Here is a 21,896-nt window from a genome sequence, read left to right on the forward strand (position 1 = left end):
CAACACACTTTGGGGAGAGACCATTCACCTGCCCTGTGCGTGGGAAGGGATTCAGTTGCTTCACCTACCTCACTTCACACCGACTTGTATGCACCGATGAGAGACCATTTAAATGCTTTGGCTGTGATGAGTTTGAAAAGACAAAGGATCTGCTGATGCACTAAAGCTGGGGAGATGCCATTCACTGCTTTATGTGAGGGAAGAGATTCAGTCAGTCATCCCATCTGCTGAAACAACAGCAAACTTACAAGCTGCTGCAAGGGTTAGATTCTGCTGTTATTGCTGCTGTTCATTACAACCAGGACTGAGACATGTATTCTATCAGTTGGGGTTTGTTTCTGCTGATGTTAATAACTCTATAACTGAACTGCAGCTTAATATTCTAGGTGTATAGCTAACTGACTTGCCAGAGCTGCAGCATTACTATCTGATATCTCCCCATACTTCAGGGACTCTCGTCAGAAATTACTTTGCTATAAAATTCAAAACTTCTACTACAATTGTAAATTGTTGTTGGTTGCAAATCCAGAATTCAGTACTTGAATGGTTCCAGTGATTACCCTCTTCAATCAGAAAGTGCTGACAATTCTTACAGACTTGCACAATATACAGAATGGCATCTGCATTATCCAACAGAAAGAAGGGGATTGGAATTGGAGGAGAATCAAGAGTTCCAAATGTTAAGTCTTCAGTCTGGTATGGAAGCCCCCTCAGGCCAGGAATGGAGACAAGTCCAATTCAATTAATGGACCATGTTTAATCTTTCTGAATCTGTAGGATCGCCTTATAACAGACAGGAGGTGATTGGTGTCAGTGACTGTAGGTTTGGTTTCTATCACACAGGAGGAGATTGGTGTTAGTGACTGTGGGATAGCTTTATATCAGATAGGTGCACATTGATATCAGTGACTGCAGGATTGGTTTATATCAGACAGGAGGAGATTGGTGTTGGTGACAGTGGGCATGGTTTATATCACACAGGAGGAGAATGAGCGTGAGGCTGGTTTACATCAGACAGGAGGAGATTGGTGTCAGTGTTACGGGATTGGTTTATGTCACACAGGGAGAAATGGTGTCAGTGAATTTTGGGTTGGTTTATATCAGGCATTGGATTTGACCAGAATGTGGCATCAAGGAGCCCGAGCAAAGCAGGCATCAATGGGAATCAAGGGCAAAAATCTCCATTACGTGAAGTCATACCTAGCACAAAGGAAGATGGTTGTGGTTGTTGGAGGTCAATCATCTCAGTCACAGGACATCACAGGACTGCAGGAGTTCCTCAAGGTAGTGTCCTCGGCCCAACCACCTTCAGCTGCTTCATCAATGACCTTCACTTCATCATAAGGTTTGAGGCAGTGATGTTTGCTGATGATTGCACAATGTTCAGCACCATCCACAACTGCGCAGATACAGAAGAAATCCATGCCCATGTGTAGCAAGACCTGGACAACATTCAGGCTTCGGCTGATAAGTGGCAGGCAACTCTTGTGCCAGGCAATGACCATCTCCAACAAGAGAGAATCTAACCATCTCCCCTTGACATTCAAATGCCATTACCATCATTGAATTCCCTACTATCAACATCCAGGGTTTATCATTGACCAGAAACTGAACTGGACTAGCCATATAAACACTGTAGCTACTAGAACAGGTCAGAGGCTGGGAATTCAGTGCTAAATAACTCATCTGACTCCCCAAAGCCTGTCCACCATCTAAAAGGCATAAGTCAGGAGTGTGATGGGACACTCACCACTTGCCTGGATGAGTGCAGCTCTGATAACACTAAAAGCCTCGACACCACCCAGGACAAAGCAGCCCGCTTGATTGGCACCACATCCACCACCTCCAACATCCACCCTCTCCACCACTGATGCATAGTAGCAGCAGTGTGTGTACCATCTGCAAGGTGCACTGCAGCAACTCACCGAGGCTCTTTTGACAGCACCTTCCAAACCCATGACCATAACCCCCTGGAAGGACAAGGGCAGTATTCATGGGACACCACCTGCAAGTTCCCTTCTAAGCTACTCACCATCCTGACTTGGAAATATATCGCTGTTCCTTCACTGTTGCTGGGTCAAAATCCTGGACCTCCCTCCCTAACAGCACTGTGAGTGTACCTACACCACAGGGACTGCAGCGGTTCAAGAAGGCAGCTCACCTCCACATTCTCAAGGGCAATTAGGGATGAGCAATAAAATGCTGACATAGCTAGCGATGCCCACATCCTGTGAATGAATTAAAAAAATAGGAGGATTTTTGTGTCAGTAGCTGTAGTTTTGGTTTATTCAGATGAAATGTGATTTGTGTCTGTGATTGTAGGGTTAGTTTCTTTCAGACAGGAGGAGATTGCTGTGAATGAATGTTGGGTTGTCTTTTTAAGAAAGGAGAATAATGGCATCAGTGACTGTGGGGCTTGTTTACATCAGACAAGTGGAGATTGGACGAAGTGACTGTGGAGTTGGTTTATATCAGAAAGAAGGAGGTTGGTGTTAGTTCTAAGTAAGCTTAGATGGTGATTTTTAATCAAAATCAACCATTCTCAAATTAAATCACACTGAATAAACTAGCAGGGCCAAAAGAAGCCAACTTAGAAGTAACCCGTGATGCCTTGATAGTTATCACTTTTATTTTGTTATACTGACAATGAATTAGATGAGCCAGCAACAGATGATTTTTAAGATACAGAGCCTCAATTAATTTTCATTGAAGTCTTGAGATGAATCAATAGTTTATTCAAAAGGCTTGACTAGATTAGTACCCCTTTGAAAAGAAGTCTTTTAACAAAATACATGACACTGCAATTTTGAAAAGCTTCTATTAAGTATTGCTGAAAAAAGAGATGTGTCAAAGCTTTTCATCTTGCACTCATCAGGACACTCACAAGAATACCAATATAAGGGGGAAACAACAACTTATACTTTTTTTTATTTATGGGATGTGGACATCACTCAGCATTTATTGCCCATCCATAATTGCCCTTGTTCAGAGGGTCAACTGCATTACTGTTGGCCTGCAGTCACATGTAGGCCAGATCAGGTGAGGACAGCAGATTTCCTTCCCTAAAGGACATTAGTGAACCAGATGGGTTTTTATGACAATCAGCAATGGTTTCACAGTTATCATTAGGCTTTTTAATTCCATATTTTTATTGGATTCAAATTCCACCATCTGCCATGGTGGGATTCGAACCCAGGTCCCCGGAGCATTACCCCTCGGTTTCTGGATTACTGGTGACAATACCACTATGCCATCACCTCCCCCTTCACTGTATGTGAAGAGAGTGTTGATTGTTTGGCAAGTGCCAGTGATAGTGATTGTCACAAAAGTATAATAATTGTCACAAAAGTATGATAATTCTCACAAGATTATTGTGATTTATCATAAAAGTAGGTGAATAGTGGGATTTGGATAGTTTCTTCTTGTGTGTGTGTGGTGGGGGGAGGGGCAAGGGAGGATTTAATTGAATTGGAGACAGCTGGTCTGGAGGCTTTGACCCATCAAAAGGAGCTAGGTTTGAAATGCTAAGTATGTAAACATGGCTGAAGTCTTAGAATGTGAGGTGAGGAGAATTTGCATTTTTAGATAAATGAGGGTAGTTTGAATTTCAAAGAGATGGTAGGATGTTACACCTGGCAAGAGAAGTTAGGTCAAGCTGTGTGTTTATTTTTCCTAAAGGTTACTGATAATATTAGCACCGTGAAATTATATATATTCTGAGAAAGGTAAAGACATATTGGAAAAATGAGAATTACATTAAAAGGGAGAAACATGTATAAAGGAGAATGAAGCTATGTGTCAGAGAAGGCATTGTAAGATCTATCAGAAGTCTCCAGTATTGAAAAGTCTCCAGTATTTGTGCATTTAGCTGCTGTCTACAGAAACTGAAGCTGGAAAAAGCCACTTTGAACTCTACTATCCACGATATTGTGTTGACTTGCCTGGATCTGTTTCAATCTTTTTTTTTACTGTTGCCTTAAAGAGGGTGTAACTAGAAGCCAGAATAATTAGGGGAGTTAGGCGATATTATAGTAGTAATTTGTAGACCTGTGTATGTGCTTGAAATCTTTTCTTTTGTTAATTAATGTTTAATTTAGTTTTCCAATAAATCTTTAAAGTGTTGGAGGACTTATTACTACTGAATTCAAGGCATGCATCTTGAAATAAATACAAATTGCAAAATTGTTGTGATAGCGGGATCAAGGTTTCCCTCATGGATCCCATCCACCTGGCAACACTTTATCTGCCACATCATAACAATGACTGAAAGTTAACCACCAAGCAATGTTTGACATTTAAACCAGGCAGCTTGATGCTGATTGGTCAAGGCATTGCCCTGAGGAATGAGTCAGCGAATGGCTGTCACTTACAAGGTCAAGTTGCACGTACCTTCCAGTGATACAATGTATAAGTATGTATGGAAATGTATGCCAGTATCATCAAAATTGCAAGCAGTGTGCCTTTTAATGACAATCAAAGATCTAATCCTTGATCATTCAGAGAACTGGCATTGTTAGTTCACTTTTTAATAAGCATATAACCTTAACTGTATTATGCTACATTTTTAAGTCTTTACATTTAAATTATGATTAACTCAATAGAATTACTCTTGTTGCTAAAAACAAACAAGACGAAGCTCTACCATTAGCAAATACGTAACTATGAATCAAAAGATAAGGATGATGACAGCTGAGGCCTTGATCCATCAACTCATACAAATAGTTGGAACCCCAGCCCAGAAATTACAATTGAGCCTCAGTTATAATTAAACAGATATTAATTAATTAGTAATTTTATCACAAGATTGGGCTTTAAACTTATACATGTTAATACTAGGTACATTCCTAAAGAGATTTGATGTTTGATATAAAGCCTTGTTACAAACTTGAGGTCAAAATGTCGACACAAAATGGCTACAAAAGAATTTAACTAAATCAGATTAGGAGAAATCTTAGAAGCCAAAGTTGTAAAAAATATGATGTCGTAAATCTGAATTAAGATTAATGGGGCACATTGAACATGTTCATTGTTCTATTGTCAAATTTAATTGTGCACAAAGGCCAAAACCAGTTCAGCTTATTTAAAAAAAATGTCAGACAATCATTGGGTGACAAGAACCCGCTAACATGTAGAGAGGGAGGGTCTTGAACCTTCTCTAGGGGTTAAAAATTCCATCTCCAGAGATGATGTTAGCTAGCCATAATCTGAGGATACTTAACCAAAAAAAGAAGATAAAAGTTTTTGTGGAATTGAGCACCCATTAAAATTTGTAGCGGTCTTATGGATGAGGTAAGTATACTCCATGTGGGTTATGTACTTGAAATTAGTTTAGTGCAGAAAGTGCAGAGAATAATACCTATGAGAAGGTTTAATTGTATGGGTGTATGATTGTTATATATTTTGTTTGTAACTTTTTCTGTATTCTTTGGCGGTGGGTGGGCTTGGCAGAAGTGGGCGATCAGCTCTGCACCGCCATTTTACACGGGTGGGCCAATCAAGACCTGCTCAGTGTAAGACGCAAGCCGCAATGCTCAGCGCTACCTGTGCGGGTGGTTGGGAGAGTTTATGCAAGCGAAGAGCACTTCAATCTCCCTGAGGCATGGAGCTGCCTCAGGGAGATTGAATCAATATTGAAATAATTAAATAAGTGCAGAAAAAATTTAATTAAGCATGTCTCCCCATGTGACTGTGTCACATGAGATGGGCCATGTTTTTATATGTCGGAAATTTTTAAAATTTATTTAACAAAAGCTTTAGGAAACCTCATCCTGCCCGTGGATGAGGTTTCCTAAAAAACGTGAAGGCCACTTGGCCATTTTGCCTGCCCGCCAACCACAAGGTTGGATGGGCAGCGTTAACAATTACCTTAATCACTTCCTTAATGACCTTAATAGGCTGTTTACATATCGGCGGGTCTGCAGCTGACTCCGGTTCGTCCCCGCTGAATGAAACATTGCGAAACAGCATGATGATGTCCTGATGCATGGCAGACATCACCATGTGTCATTTTACACGTTGGCGTGTCGGGCCCACCCCAGAATGCCAACTGAAAAATCTTGCTCTATATGTTATAACTCTGTACTATTTTATACATTTCTTTAAGTAAAACTTTGAATTCACTGTCTGAAGGGTCTCGCCTCAGCTTGTGCATTTAGTGTCCTCAGAAACCTGAGATGACTAAAATGAATTATCGGTGAATTGAGTCATTTCCAACTGGAATCCATCCAAAAAATTCCTGCACAATGACTGTGGGATTGGTTTATATCAGACAGGAAGAGGTTAGTGTGAGTGACTATGGGTTTGGAGATTAGTGTCAATGATTGTGGGGTTGGTTTATATCAGACAGGATGAGATTATTGTCAGTGACTGTGGAGTTGGTTTATATCAGACAGCAGGAGATTGGTGTCAGTGATTGTGGGATTGGTTTATATCAGACAGGATGAGATTATTGTCAGTGACTGTGGAGTTGGTTTATATCAGACAGCAGGAGATTGGTGTTAGTGATTGTGGGATTGGTTTATATCAGACAGGATGAGATTGGTATCAATGGTTATGGGGTTGGTTTATATCGGACAGTAGGAGATTGGTGTCAGTGATTGTGGGATTGGTTTATATCAGACAGGATGAGATTATTGTCAGTTACAGTGGAGTTGGTTTATATCAGACAGTAGGAGATTGGTGTCAGTGATTGTGGGATTGGTTTATATCAGACAGGATGAGATTATTGTCAGTGACAGTGGAGTTGGTTTATATCAGACAGCAGGAGATTGGTGTTAGTGATTGTGGGATTGGTTTATATCAGACAGGATGAGATTGGTATCAATGGTTATGGGGTTGGTTTATATCGGACAGTAGGAGATTGGCGTCAGTGATTGTGGGATTGGTTTATATCAGACAGGATAAGATTATTGTCAATGACAGTGGAGTTGGTTTATATCAGACAGTAGGAGATTGGTGTCAGTAATTGTGGGATTAGTTTATATTAAACAGGATGAGATTGGTGTCAATGGTTGTGGGGTTGATTTATATCAGACAGGAGGAGATTGGTGTCAGTGACTGTGAGATGGGTTTATTCAGACAGGAATCTAATTGGTTATGTGGGCAGAAAAGTGGCAAATGGAATTCAACCATGAGAAGTGCAAGGTTATGCATTTGGGGAGGTTAAACAAAGCAATGGATGAGTGCAGCTCACCATCCAGGACAAAGCAGCCTGCTTGATCAGCACCCCATCCACCATCTTCAAAATTCACTCACTCCACCACTGACGCACACTGGCAGCAGGATGCACCATCTGCAAATGCATTACAGCAACATAACATGGCTCTTTCAACAGCTCCTTCCAGAAGGACAAAAGCAGAAACTGCATGGGAACATCATCAGCTGCAAGTTCCCCTCCAAGCTACTCACCGTCCTGACTTGGAAATATATCGGCCGTTTCTTCACTGTCGCTGAATTGAAATCCTGGAACTCCCTCCCCAACAGCATTGTGGGTGTCCGAGTGCATGAATCGCGAAATATTAGTATGCAGGTACAGCAGGTAATTAGGAAAACTAATAGAATGTTATTGTTTCTTGAGAGGGGACTTGAATTTAAAAAGTAGGGAGGTAATGCTTCAGTTATACAGAGGATTGGTGAGACCACATCTGGAATCTTGTGTACAGTACTGGTCTCCTTACTTAAGGAAGGATGTAAATTACTATGCAGTAGCAACACGAGTGGTATTTTCCACTAGCAGGATGCTGCCATCAAGCCAAAAAAGACATTCTGCCTATCACACAGATGAGTAATGTGATGTATGGATTTCAGTGCCAGTGTAATGCTAGGTGCATAGGCTGTACGTCCCAAAGACTGGCAGATCGTATCAAACAGTACATCCCACCCACTGTTCGCAATGGGCGTGGTATGGACCGTACCCAATCAGCCTGTGCTGCAAAACTCAAAGCACAGCGTCCAACAGTAGATGAGATTCCGTGATTGGACAACCTTTGTTAAATAATCTTCAATGTGCTAAGAATTACGCTGACAACCAATTTAAGATCGTGAGTTGAGCTTGCAAAGTGGCACATTTGCATATACTGGAAGCTGCATATATTAATACACAAGGTCCTGTTGTCAACTTGCCAACCAATCAACACACTCTTCTCATAAAGTATAAATATGTTGCTTCCCCTCACATTGGTATTCTTGCGAGTTGTCCTGATGAGTACAAGATGAAAAGCTTTGACAAAAGCTTTTCTTCAACAATACTCAACTCCTGTACTACCAAACGACTATAAGGATGTAAATGCGGTGGAAGCAGTTCTGAGAAGTTTACTGGACTAATACCTGGAATGGGCGGGTTATCTCATGAGGAAAGGTTGGACAGGCAAGGCTCATATCTGCTGGAGTTTAGAAGAGTAAGAGGTGACTTGATTGAAACATATAAGATCCTGCGGGGTCTTGACAGGGAGGATGTGGAGAGGATGTTTCCTCTTCTGGGAGTATCCAGAACTAGGTGCCACTGTTTAAAAATAACGGGTCGCCCATTTAAGACAGAGATGAGGAGGAATTTTTGCTCTCAGAAGGCGGTGAGTCTTTGGGACTCTCTTCCTCAAAAGGCGGTAGAAGCAGAGTCTTTGAATATTTTTAAGGCAGAGGTAGATAGAATCTTGATAAGCAAGAGGGTGAAAGGTTTTTGGGGTTAGCAGGAATGTGGAGCAGAGGTTACAATCAGATCAGCCATGATCTTATTGAATGGCAGAGCAGGCTCGAGGGCCTACTCCTGCTCCTCATTCATATGTTTGTATGTACATATGTTTGTATAACATTGCACATCGGGTGGTCAACTATGGTGTGGAATCAGAGGATGGAGTTTAGTTGATGGACAGTGTAACCCGATTGATGGTAGATGGGACGCACCATCGAAGAGATGTGTAAATAGCCCAAATACTGTGGAGCCTTGCAAGCCCTGCCATGCCAGTACAAACAATTTGATAAGGATTCATGGCTGTCAGACTCTTGTTTTGAGAAAGTCTGGGTGGAGACCTCTGAAGACTGGAATGGAGCCAGAAATTGGACTTAAGGGAGCACAGCATCGAGCATTCGGGGCTGCAGCACGGAGTGGACTAGTCATCCACTGAAGATTATGGAGGAAGGGAAATTGACAGAGTGACTGACTGGAGAGTCCACCCACACCGTGCAAGGATATTCGGAGACTTGGTGATGTATGAACCAAGGGAAACTACCAATTTAGGGAGCTGTCTCGAGCAGACTGATTTGGGGTTGTTATACCATTTTGGGGAACAGCCTTGAACAGACCAATTTGGGGCTAACATTTGTACTACAATAAAGTTGTCTCACTTCCTTTGTATATATATTAAACTAAAGTGTTGTTTTCTTTGTTTTTATAAAGCTATCTTTCTTTCCTTTTATAATCACCAGTAATTGCTTGATAAAACTGTTATTTTCACACATTATTTGGTATTGAGTCACTCATCCCTGTTTGTCCAGTGTACAGCTCCAAGCCTAAGCGAGGCTCCTGCAGGGGATCACACAACCCTACAGCACCAAGGTAGAGCTCATATTGAGCCACAGGATCTGGTCTTTTACAACCATAGGGGTGTACAGGTCTTATGTGACACCTGGAGCATGGAGAAACCGTGGAAATGTGGAGACTGAGGGAAGGGATTCAGATCCCCACCTGATCTGGAAATTCATTGGCGCAGTCACACTGGGGAGCATGGGACTGAAGTATTAACAATAGTTGTGGAATTACCTCTTCGATACAGGGGCTGCATCTGCTCTGGGTCATATTTAGATGATTAAGTATATGGCTTTCCATTTTTACTGAAAATCTTGCAGTGAATTGGGGACTAAACTGGAGACCTGTCAAGCATGAACCATGTTACCCAGCATGCCTCGCTGTGGAGCATGTCCTCTCTCCAGAGACGGGATCAGTGCGCAGGTGCAAGGGGCCACCCCCAAGTAGGGAGCATGCGCAGTAGCAGGAATGGCGATGGCGAGCCGCTTGTTTGTCGGATCCTTGGGCGGTAAGCTCGTCGGAAAAGAGGGAGCGACGGAACCGTCACTGAAGAGGGAGAGTTTATAATCATCCGGCGTGGGCCGCAAGGACCTGCCTGTCCCGCTTTGCAGCTTCAGGCCTTCGCACCCCACAACCCCCCGCCCCGGAAGAGTCCCAGTTTAACGGGCGCCATCTTGTTTCAGCAGGGAAGCAAAGCGCATGCGCAGCCATTGTGGTGACGCAACGTGGAGCGGGTGGGGCTTCAGGGTCTCTGTTTCCCAACCGGGTCCTAGTGCCCAGAAAGCATCGTTTTGAACAGCAACTTCACTTGATGATTGCAGCCTGGAGGAGTCCATGGGCCATGGAGATATTCAGTGTGAGAGGTTGCAGTCCATGCTGAGTTTTTCCAGCAATTTTTGTTTTTGTTCCAGATTTCCAGCATCTGCAATATTTTGCTTTTAGCTTTCCCTTTGCTTTGTTGGGACATTGTTGCTTATTTTGGCTTCTTACGATCTGATTGGGCCACATACTTGGGAGAGTAAGAGAGAAAAGAAAGTTCCATTAAAAATAGAATTGTCATTTCTGAATATCTATCCTGTACTTACAGTGATAACTTTTCTAAAGTTCTTTTGCAGGATCTTAGGCGAGGGTTTACAGACGGGAAACTCAAACCAAACATCATGTCAAGATCTGACAGAGTCTCTCGATTCATCAGGACCTGAATATCATCGGCCTTTGAATGAAGAAGGAGAAATGTTTGCCTGTTCAGTCAGTGGAAATAGATGCCTGGAAAAGCACCGACAGACGCACACACCTGAGTGAGAGTGTTCCAGTGCACTGACTGTGGAAAGAGCTTTAAGCAGTTACACCGCCTGAAAAAAACATTGCACCATTCACAGCGGGGAGAAACCACACACCTGTTCGCGTGAGGGCGAGGCTTCAACAGTTCATCCACCTGGAGAGACACAAGGACACCTGAACCATGGAGAAACCGTGGAAATGTGGAGACTGTGGGAAGGGATTCAGATCCCCATCTGATCTGGAAATCCACTGGCGCAGTCACACTGGGGAGAGGCCATTCATCTGCTCAGAGTGTGGGAAGGGATTCACTCAATCATCCGGCTTACATAAACACCGGAGAATTCACTCCGGGGAGAAACCGTTCACCTGCTCCGAGTGTGGGAAGGGATTCACTCAGCTAACCCACCTCACTTCACACCAACTTGTTCACTCTGACAATAAACCTTTTAAATGTTCCGACTGTGGGAAGAGCTTTAAAAGCAAAAAGATTCTGTTGACACACCAGCGCATTCACACTGGGGAGAAACCATTCACCTGCCCCGAGTGTGGGACGAGATTCACCCAGCTAACCAGCCTCACCTCACACCAACGTGTTCACTCTGACAAGAAACCTTTTAAATGTTCCGACTGTGCGAAGAGCTTTAAAGGCAAAATGGATCTGCTGACTCACCAGCGCACTCACACTGGAGAGAGACCATTCACTTGCTCCGAGTGTGGGAAGGGATTCACTCACCCGTTCCTTCGACTGAAACACCAGCGAGTTCACACTGGAGAGAGGCCTTTCATCTGCTCCGAGTGTGGGAAGGGATTCACTCAGTCGTCCCACCTGCTGACACACCAGCGAGTTCACACTGGGGAAAGGCCATTCGCTTGTTCCACATGTAGGAAGAGCTTCACTCGTTCATCCAACCTGCTGAGACACCAGCAAGTTCACAAGTGACACTGCAGGCGTTGGATTCTGCTGTTATTGCTGCTGATAGTCAAATGGAGGACCGAAACATTTTCATTCTGACAGTTGGGAGTTTATTTTGTTAATGCTAATAAATCCTGTAACTGAGCTGGAATTTATTATTCTGGATATAGGTTAAATAAATCAGCTTCGCATCAAACACTGTTCGAGTCCCTGATTTCTTTCAGATAAGAGACTGATTAATGTCCTGTAAGTCTGTTCCATTTTTGGGCCTTTTCTTCTTTGTTAATGGAGGATTTATATTTATATAGCGCCTTTCACAACTTCAGGATGTTCCAAGTGCTTCACAGCCAATCAAGTTCTTTTGAAGTGTAGTCACTATTGTAATGTGGGACAAGTTGCCACAAATGGAAATGTGACCAGATAATCTGCTCGTTGGTATATGTTGAGGGGCAAATATTGTGCAGTACACCAGGCAGACATCTCCTGCTCTTTGAAATAGCTGCATGGGATCTCTTATACCCAATTGAGAGGGCAAATGGGACCATAGTTGAAGGCCTCATCTAAAAGACAGGATCTCTGACAGTGCCGGCTCTCTCAGTACCACATCAGATTATCAACCTGGTGTTACGGACAGGAGGGGTCTAATTTAAACAGCCCTGATTTCTTCTCACGCCATCCGTCCATAAACAGAAAGGTATTTTGATTTTGATTTCCGCCTTTTTAAAAGTGTACCATATTTTCCAACCTCTCAGTTTTGTTGTGATCCAATTTCTGTTCATAACCCCACAGCAAACTCGAGATAGAGTAAACTCAGAGGGTTAGTTTATTTGCCCGTACTCAAACACGTGAGTAGGGGAGCAACATGGCCTTTTTCACTCGTTATATGAAAGAGGGGGAATAAAGAGAGAATGGTTTACAGGGCAAAGACCACAGAATAAAGAATTAGTGTTTCACATATGTGCAGAGTCTAGAACAAAGTCCAATGGTGTATTCTTTCACAGAGGTCAGCAGGATGAAGATTGATGTTGGATAATTTACTTTTCCAGTGGTGATGACTTCCATTATGTGCTAAGCTCGTAGAAATGAATTAGGCTTGTAGGCACTGGTACAGAAGTTCCAGTAGAAATGGTGTAGATGGGAAGCCAGGTAAACCTGGACTGAGCCCTTTTTCTGAGCTGCTGCTTGCTACATGGAAAATGACGGTCTGACTGGCAGCACAGCAAGACAGTGTTATAGGTTCCTGCAGCTAGGGGGTAAGATCACATGACTCCCACCTGTCTACTTTGGCTTTGACAAAGGATGTATATTCCTTTGCCTGGATTCTTGGGATTATTAATGTTTCAACCATTAAGAATTTGAAAGGAAAGGTGCAGGGTCCTTTGTCCTAGCAGACTGCCAATCTCTGTTGACCAGGCCTGGCTCAGGAAATGTAGATGGCCTTTGTATAATTCCCTTTGTATTTGACCTCTGCAATCCACAGAGTTGTTAGCGTCTCTTCAGATGCTGCTAGATGAGCTTCTATTATTCAGGGTTACAGGCAGACTTGGCTTCAGCCTTTTTAAAGTCTTTGTCCAGTTTTTAAAATTTTCAAAAGTAGCCATCTTGATGTAGATATATATAGTAAGCGTGTATGTATATATATATATATATGTCATAAAAATATAGGGTGAGGGACGAGATTTTATATGCTCATGTTTCTGGACGTGAATCTGAACCTGAATCAGCCTCCTGATTCATAGATAAGAAAGCAACCAGTGAGCCACAATTAACACCTTATTGTTACTCCGCGTTATATTTCAGTTCTCGTACATTCAGTTACTCTCATGGACAAGTGCTTACACTTCTTAGTCTGGGGGTCACAGATTACGCAAAAGGGGGTTGGAGTTATAGTGATTTTAAAGTGTTTTATTATGAAGCAACAGTTGATATAAAATACATAAGCCAAGTAGGCAGAAAGATATACATAATGTTATGGACCATGATGGGAGAGCGCAGAGTCAAATCTAGCACTGCTTCTCCACAGGTCATAACAATAGTTTAAATGTCTAACACCCACAAAACTGCCAATTATTTACCTTTGATACTGTTATTCTAGGCACCCTAATGAGTGGTGTGCCACAGCAATCAGTGCTGGGGCCTCAGATTTTTACAATTTATATAAATGACTTGGAACCAATGGTAGAGTTGCTAATTTGCTGATGACACAAAGATATATAGGAAAGTAAATTGTGAAGAGGACATAAGGAGGCTAAAAATGTGGGCAAATGTGAAATTATCCATTTTGGCAGGAAGAATAAAACAAGGAACATATTATCTAAATTCTGAGAGATTGCAGAGTTCTGAGATGCAGAAGGATCTGGGTGTCCTAGTGCATGAATCACAAGAAGGCTAATAAGCAGGTACAGCAAGTAATTAAGAAATTTAATGGAATGTTATTGCTTATAGCGATGGCAATTGAATATAAAAACATGGAGGTTATGCTTCAGTTGGACAAGGCACTGGTGAGACCACTTCTGGAGTACTGTGTACAGTATTGGTCTTCTTATTTAAGGAAGGATGTAAATGGATTAGAAGCAGTTTTGAGAAGGTTTACCAAACTAATATCTGGATTGGGAGAGTTGGTTTATAAGGAAAGCTTGGACAGGCTGGGCTTGTATCTGCTGTAGTATAGAAAAGTAAGAGGTGACTTGATTGAAACCTTTAAGGTCCTGAGGGGTCTTGATAGGGTGGATGTGAAGAGGATGTTTCCTCTCGTGGGAGAATCTAGAACTAGGGGTCACTGTTTAAAAATAAGGGCTTGCCCATTTAAGATAGAGATGAGGAGAATATTTTTCTTTCAGAGGTACTGAGTCTTTGGAACTCCCATCCTCAAAAGGCATTGGGAGCAGTCTTTGAATATTTTTAAGGCAGAAGGTAGTGAAAGGTTATTGGGGTAGGCAGGAGGTTACAATCAGATCAGCCATGATCTTATTGAATGGCAGAGCAGGATCAAGAGGCTGAGTAGCCTACTCTTGCTCCATGTTTGTATGAATTTTAAATCTTTCCTGGTCTTCTGACCTACCAATAATATTTGCAGCATTGTATGACTTTTCTTTCGATTTGATACCACCCTTAACTTCCTCAGTCAGCCATGGATTATCTTTCTGCTGGAGTCTTTCTTCCTCAATGGAATATATCTGTTCAGAGTTATGAAATATCTCCTTAAACATCTATCCCTGCAGCCAACTCTGTCTCCATAACCCTTGTAATTGCCTTTATTTAAGTTTATGAAACTAGTTATGGATCCACATTTCTCACTCTCAAACTGAATGTGACATTCCATCACGTTATGATCACTTTTGCCTAGAGGATTCTTTACTATGAGATCCTTAATTAATTTCAGTTTCATTACACTTACCAGATTTAAAATGGCTTGGTAGGTTCCAGAATGTTTTGTTCTGAGAAACTTTGCAAAATACACTGTATGAACTCATCCTCCAGACTACCGTTGCCAATTTGATATGTCCAGTTGATGTGGAAATTGAAGTCCCCCATGATTATTGCAATACCCTTCTTGCAAGCACCAACTATATATTGATGTATTCTCTGTCTTACCATGTAACTATTGTAAGAGGGCCTATAAACTACTGCCAGAAGTGAGTTATTTACTTTACTATTTCTTACCTCCACCCAGATTGATTCTACATCTTGATCTTCTGAACTAAGATCATTTCTCACTACTGTATTTTTTCCTTTATTAACAGAACTACCCCACCTCCCTTTTCCTTTCCTCCTGTTCATCAGAATAGTCATATTCAGGTCCCAGCCTTGGCCACATCTCTATAATGGTTATTATATCATACTCATTTACTTCTATTCATGCTATCAATTTATTCATCTTGTTATGAATTCAGATAAAGGACCTTTAATTCTGCCTCTTTGGTTTTTGCTTATTTGCTGGGGCACATTTATGTTTGTATGTTCTGTCCCTTCCTGTTGCACACTGATTATCATTACCTGTATCATTACCCTGAACTATTGCCTTGTCCTTTCTCTTTAATCTCCCCTAAGTGACTCATAACAAGCCTCCCCCTCCCCCCAACACTCCACTATTTAGTTTAAAGTCCTCACTACAGTCCTGGTATTATGATTCGCAAGAATACTGGTCCCATACAGTTTGGGCAAAGGCCTTCCAAACAGTACAGCTCCCTCTTTCCCCAGTGCTGTTGCTAGTGCCTTAGGCATTAAAATCCATTTCTCCCACACCAGTCTTTGAGCCACACATTCAGCACTCTGGTCTTATTTTGCCTATTCCAATTTTATTGTGGTTCATTTAGTAATTCAGAGATTATTACCTTCGAGGTTCTGCTTTTTAAAAATTAATATCTAGATGCTCAAATTCCCTCAGCAGACCCTTTTTCTTACTCCTACCCACATCATTGGTATCCATGTGGCCCATGGCAACTGGATCCTTCCCTTCCCACCCCAAATTCCTCCCCAGTCCCAAGGAGATATCCTTAACCCTGGCACCGACAGGCAACAGGGGAGGTACTGCTCTGACCATGCACAGTACATCTGGTTGTGGAACATACTGATCAGGAACTGGTAGGAGATTACTTTGAACTACAGAGACTATGGAGTCCGTAACTGAACATTCAGTTCAACTAGCCTCAGCTGGTGTTTATATACAAAATGAGTCACTTCCTTTGCCGTCTACCTCATCTCAGCTTATCTTTCAAATCCATTTTCTCTCGTGTGCTCAACTAGTTTCCTTTTGAAAGGATCTTAAGCTATTCAGCTCATCCATTTCTTGTGCTAGCAAATTTCATATTCTAGCCAGCCTCATTGAGAAAAAAAATTCTTATTTCCCTGTTGGATTTATTAGTGACTATCATGTACTTGTGGCTATAGTTTTTGATTCTTCCACATTGGCTCCACATCTACCCTCTCCATCCCATTATTAAATTTAAGGGCCTCTATCACCCCTATGTCTTCCCTTTTTTAAAGAGAAAAAACTCAACCTTTTCCCCCCAAAAACTGTAATCTCTCAGTTCTGGTATCATCCTTTCAAATCAATTTCCAGTGCTTCTTTGTCCTTTTTATAGTACCAAGACCAGAACTGTGCATAGGATCTTATACAAATTGAACATAATTTCACAATTTCTGAATTCTGTATCCCTATAAAAATATCAGTCCATTTGTGAACATTTTAATTGATTTGTTGATCTGTGATGATGTTTTTCATTGTTTCTTCACCTGTATTCCGAGGTTTTTTTGCTGTTCTACCCCATTAACTATCTTATTCTCTAAAATGTATGTGTTGCTTGTACTTTTCTCACCAAATTACATCATCGCATGTCATCAATGTTAAAGCTCATTTGCCAGTCTGCAAGCTTTCTAATCCCGACTTGCATTATGCTGCATTCTTCCTCAGTGTTAAATATGCACACCAGTTTATTATCAGCTACAAATGTTGACATTAAGTTACTTGTTCCCACGTCCAAATCATGAATGTAAATTGTGAATAACAGTGATGCTAGCACTGATCCTTGTGAATTACCATTTGCAGCCTTTTTCCAATTTGAAATTGGTGAGGGGTGGGGGTGGATTGCGTAGACTTCATCAGAGCAGCCGATCCAGGCATTTGGGTTTACACATAATTTATGTACTTATTTTCCGTATGGCGCCCCTGGCCCCAATCACTATTCAGATACCGAAACATTAATTTTTTGTCACTAAATCAAGCTGTCAATGGCAGATTATTTACCCAGAATACTAAAGGGCCTGCAGAAAGTCCCCTATGAATGACTGTAGGAGCCCAGTGCGCAGGTGCAGGATCGGTGTGTACTCTGAGCATGCTCAATGTGAGTGATGGCGAGAGAGAGAGAGAGGAGCTTGTGAACAAAGAAGAGGAGGGGGCCTAGAAACCGCGCGTGAACAACAAAAGGCGGGGGAGAGGGGCGACAAACCGCGGGTGACCTGGGGAGTTTATATATCTCTTGGGTGGAATAAGAGTCCATGGACTCCGGGTTGACCCCACAGGAACAGAGCCGGGCCAGCGGCTTCGTTGGTCGCCATCTTGGTGAAGGAGGCGGGGGCTTCCTTCTCGGTGACAGGCCCGGGTTACCTGGGCAACCGCCTGGACGATGCCATCTTGGTGAGGGAGGCGGGTCTTCCTCCCCGGCAGTCGCCATCTTGGACAGTTCTCTTTCCAATGGAGACAGATACAGGGTTTTTATTACAGCCTTGGGGTGGGGTGAAACATGTACCATAGAAACTAGAATTGTCTGTTTTGAATTTCTATCCTGTACTTACAGTGAGGACTTTTTTAAAACTCTTTTTACAGAGAATTAGAAGGGCAGGATTTACAGAGAGGAAAATCAAATCAAACATCACACCAAGATCTGACAGAGGCATTGAATTCATCAGGACCAGGATATCATTGAATGGGGAAGGGGAAATGTTTGTCAGTGGGAAAAGTTTTCAACTATCAGTGTGGTTACAAGAGCACCGAGGCACGCGCACAGAGTTGGAAACTGGTGAGAGGCCATTCACCTGCTCCTCCTGTTGGAAGGCATTCCACACAAAGCAGAAATGCTGACTCGCCAGCAAACCCGCAATAGTGAGACGCTGTTCACCTGCTCCGCGTGTGGGAAGAGATTCATCTGTTTATCCAACCTCGTGGCACACCAGCTTGATCACATTGACGGGGAGTCTTTTCACTGTGTTGACTGTGGGGACAGCTTTGAACTCTCCGAGGAGCTGGCCCAGCACCAGCGAGTTCACACCGACGAGAAACCGCTCAGTAGCTCCCGCTGCGGAAAGGAGTTGGGTCAGCCCTTCCATCTCGCAGAGCACCAGCTCCTCCATACTCACGAGAGACCATTCGGCTGCTCTCACTGTGGGGAGAGGTTCAGAAAGTCAGTGCACCTCACGGAGCACCAGCGCATTCACACCAAGGACAGGGTTTTCAGCTGCTCCCAGTGCGAGAAGAGATTCTCGCAATTCTCCCACTACGCTGACCACCAACTGTTTCACTCGGGTAAGAGACCTTTTAAGTGCTTAGAATGTGAGAAGACCTTTAAAAGAAGTAGTGATCTTCTGAGACACCAGTACACACACACTGGGGAGAGGCCGTTCATCTGCTCTGTCTGTGGGAAAGGATTCACCCGTTCGATCCACCTTCTGACGCACAAGCAAGTTCACACCGGGGAGCAGCTGTTCACCTGCTCCGTGTGCGGGAAAGGATTCACGCGTTCAATCCATCTCCTGATGCACAAACGCGTTCACACAGGGGAGAGACCGTTCATCTGCTCTGTATGTGGGAAGGGTTTCACTCGCCCATCTGACCTTCTGACACACAAACGCGTTCACACGGGGGAGAGACCGTTCACCTGCTCTGTGTGCGGGAAGAGATTCACCCAGTCGTCCCACCTGCTGACACACCAGCGGGTTCACACCGGGGAGAGGCCGTTCACCTGCTCCATGTGCGGGAAGAGTTTCCCTCGTTTGTCCCATCTTTTGATACACGAGCGTGTTCACAGCGGGGAGAGGCCGTACATTTGCCCCGACTGTGGGAAGGGATTTTCTTGTTTACAGCACCTGCTGAAACATCGGCCCGTTCACACCGGGGAGAGGGCGTTCAGCTGCTCCGTGTGTGGGAAGCGTTTCACTCAGTCATCCAGCCTCCAGAGACACCAGCGCGCTCACACTGGGGAGAAGCCGTTCACCTGCTCCGTGTGCGGGAAGAGATTCGCTCAGTCCTCCCAATACACAGAACACCAACGTGTTCATTCCGAAAAGAGGCCTTTCAAATGCTCGGAATGTGAGAAGACCTTCAAGAGAAGCAATGACCTGCTGAAGCACCAGCGCATTCACACGGGGGAGAGACCGTTCCCCTGCCCCGTGTGCGGGAAGAGATTCACTCATTCCTCCGATATGGTGAGGCACCAGCGCACTCACACTGGGGAGAGGTTGTTCACCTGCTCCGTGTGTGGGAAGAGATTCAGTGATTCATCCCACCTCCTGAGACACCATCGTGTTCACAGCAGGGAGAGGCCGTTCAGCTGCTCCGTGTGTGAGAAGAGATTCTCTCAATCATCCAGCCTGCTGAGACACCAGCAACTTCACATGTTATCAGCAAAGTTGGACTCTGGCGTTGCTGCTAAGAATCACACCCAGGATTCAACCTCTTCTCTTTTCTAACGCTAGATTCTTTCCTGATGTCGAACAAGGGAACAGTATGTGCATGTGATAGTGACACACCCCTGTGCTCACAGTCAGATAAAGGCACAGATATCCCAGTAGCTGCAGTATGAACGGGGCCAGTGCACAAATGTAGTGAACAAGTTAAATATATGCATTCCAGTGCGGCCACAGCTTGTTAGATCAGACCTGGGGAGAATTGGCAAATGACACAATCAACACAGATAAATGTGAGGTCGTATATTTTGACAGGAGGAATAGAGAAGGTATGAGTCGAGGTGGGGTAGAGGAATGGAGGGAATCTCTAAATGCACCCGTCACTAACAGTTGCACCACAGGTTAGTAAGGCCATAAAGAAAAGCAAATCAAGCACTAGGCTTTATATTCTAGAGGGATAGAATTGAAAAGTAGGGAGATGATGCTAAACCTGTATCGAATCTTGGTTAGTCCAGACTTCGAGCAGCGCATGCAGTTCTGGTTGCCATTTTATAATGGGGTACAGAGACACGGGAGAGGATGCAGAGATTTGCAAGGAGGATACCAGAACTGAGTGGGTAAACATATCTGGAAAGGATTGACAGGCTGGGGCTCTGTTCTTCGATAAAGAAGGCTGAGGGGGGGAGGGGTGACCTGACCGACATCTTTAAAATGATGAACGGTTTCGATAGGGTGGATGCAGAGGGAATGTTTCATCTTGTGGGGAAGAGCAGAACTAGAGGCCATCAATATAAGTGAAATAGAAAATTCAGGAGACCTCTTTGCCCCAGAGAGCGATGAGAATGTGAAACTTGCTCCCACAGTTAAAGTGAATAGCATAGATGTATGTAAGGGGAAGCTAGACAAGTGTTTGAGGGAGAAGGGTTCCGATGGTAGATTTAGACGAGAAAAGTTGGGAGGAGGCTTAAATGGAGCATAAACACTGGTGTGGAGTGGATGGGATGAATGTCTTGCTTCTGTTGTATATCCTATGTAATCGAGTTCTGAAACCACTATTATTTCTGGTTGCGTCTGGAAGCAGCATGACATCAAACTGAAGACTAAAATCAATCTCTTACCAGGCTGCTGTCCGTACCACCCTGCTGTATGGCACAGAACCCTAGGTCAGTGATAGGCACCACATCAAAGCACCGGAGGCACTTCCACCAAAGATACGTGAGGCCCATCATGAGAATGCAACGGCAGGTTAAAATCACAATGAACAAGTTTGCCCATCATGCTGGGCTCCACAGCATGGAGACCATCCTCCAGGAAACTCAGCTTAGATGGCCAGGCCATGTCTGCTGCATGGATGACTATGGAATCTCCAAGCAGGTCTTCCAAGGGGAACTGCCTCAGGGCAAACAACTTCAAGGTGGTCAGCACAACTGATACAAGGACAGCCTAAAAAAGTCCCTGACAAATTCCTGCATGGCCGACCACTTCACTTGGGAAAGGCACCGTAGCTCGAAGCAAGCACCGAAATTTGGCCCAGTGTGTTTCGAGGATCATCTATGCCAAACTCACAATATCTGATGTACCTAGAGGAAGGCCAGAGATTCCACAGCTTTCATTTAATTCATTGGTGGGATGCGGTCATCGATGGCTGGGCCAGCATTTATTGTCCATCCCTGGTTGCCCTTGAGAAGGTGGGGGTGAGCTGCCTTCTTGAACCACTGCAGTCCCTGTGGTGTAGGTACACTCACAGTCTGTTTGGGAGGGAGTTCCAGGATTTTGACCCTGCGACAGTGAAGGAACGGCCGATATATTTCCAAGTCAGGATGGTGTGTGACTTGGAGGGGATCTTCCAGATGATGGTGTTCCCATGTGTCTGCTGCCCTTGTCCTTGTAGATGTAGTGGTCGTGGGTTTGGAAGGTGATGTCCAATGAGCCTTGTAGATGGCACTGCTGCTACTGTGCGTCGGTGGTGGAGGGAGTGAATGTTTGTGGATGGGGTGCCGATCAAGCGGGGCTGCTTTGTCCCAGACGGTGTCAAGCTTCTTGAGTGTTGTGGGAGCTGCA

The 21,896-nt window shown here is 43.7% G+C and overlaps 2 protein-coding genes across 4 annotated transcripts in view; both read left to right on the forward strand.

Annotated features, from left to right (window-relative positions):
- The window catches only part of LOC121274330 (zinc finger protein 271-like), a 175,088-nt gene extending 153,568 nt beyond the window's left edge, over positions 1-21,520 (forward strand). Inside the window, exons 5-6 of the mRNA XM_041181572.1 lie at positions 17,736-17,850; positions 18,240-21,520. Coding sequence (XP_041037506.1) covers positions 17,736-17,850; positions 18,240-19,898 — 1,774 coding nt within the window. The 3' untranslated portion in view covers positions 19,899-21,520. The remainder of the gene's footprint in view (positions 1-17,735; positions 17,851-18,239) is intronic.
- On the forward strand, positions 9,953-11,891 carry LOC121274368 (gastrula zinc finger protein XlCGF8.2DB-like). 3 transcript variants are annotated; one of them, XM_041181647.1, is made up of 2 exons: positions 9,953-10,028; positions 10,636-11,891. In XM_041181647.1, exon 2 carries the CDS (start codon positions 10,983-10,985, stop codon positions 11,739-11,741), a length of 759 nt encoding a protein of 252 aa, XP_041037581.1. In that variant the 5' UTR covers positions 9,953-10,028; positions 10,636-10,982; the 3' UTR covers positions 11,742-11,891. The 3 variants fall into 3 exon arrangements, with proteins under 3 accessions (XP_041037581.1, XP_041037580.1, XP_041037582.1); XM_041181646.1 differs by lacking the exon at positions 9,953-10,028 and adding an exon at positions 10,044-10,538 and having other exon boundaries at positions 10,625-11,891; XM_041181648.1 differs by lacking the exon at positions 9,953-10,028 and adding an exon at positions 10,524-10,538.
- Positions 21,521-21,896: the final 376 nt, after the last annotated feature.

Source organism: Carcharodon carcharias (genome assembly GCF_017639515.1).
Source record: "Carcharodon carcharias isolate sCarCar2 chromosome 36 unlocalized genomic scaffold, sCarCar2.pri SUPER_36_unloc_1, whole genome shotgun sequence".
NCBI classification, from domain to species: Eukaryota; Metazoa; Chordata; class Chondrichthyes; order Lamniformes; family Lamnidae; genus Carcharodon; species Carcharodon carcharias.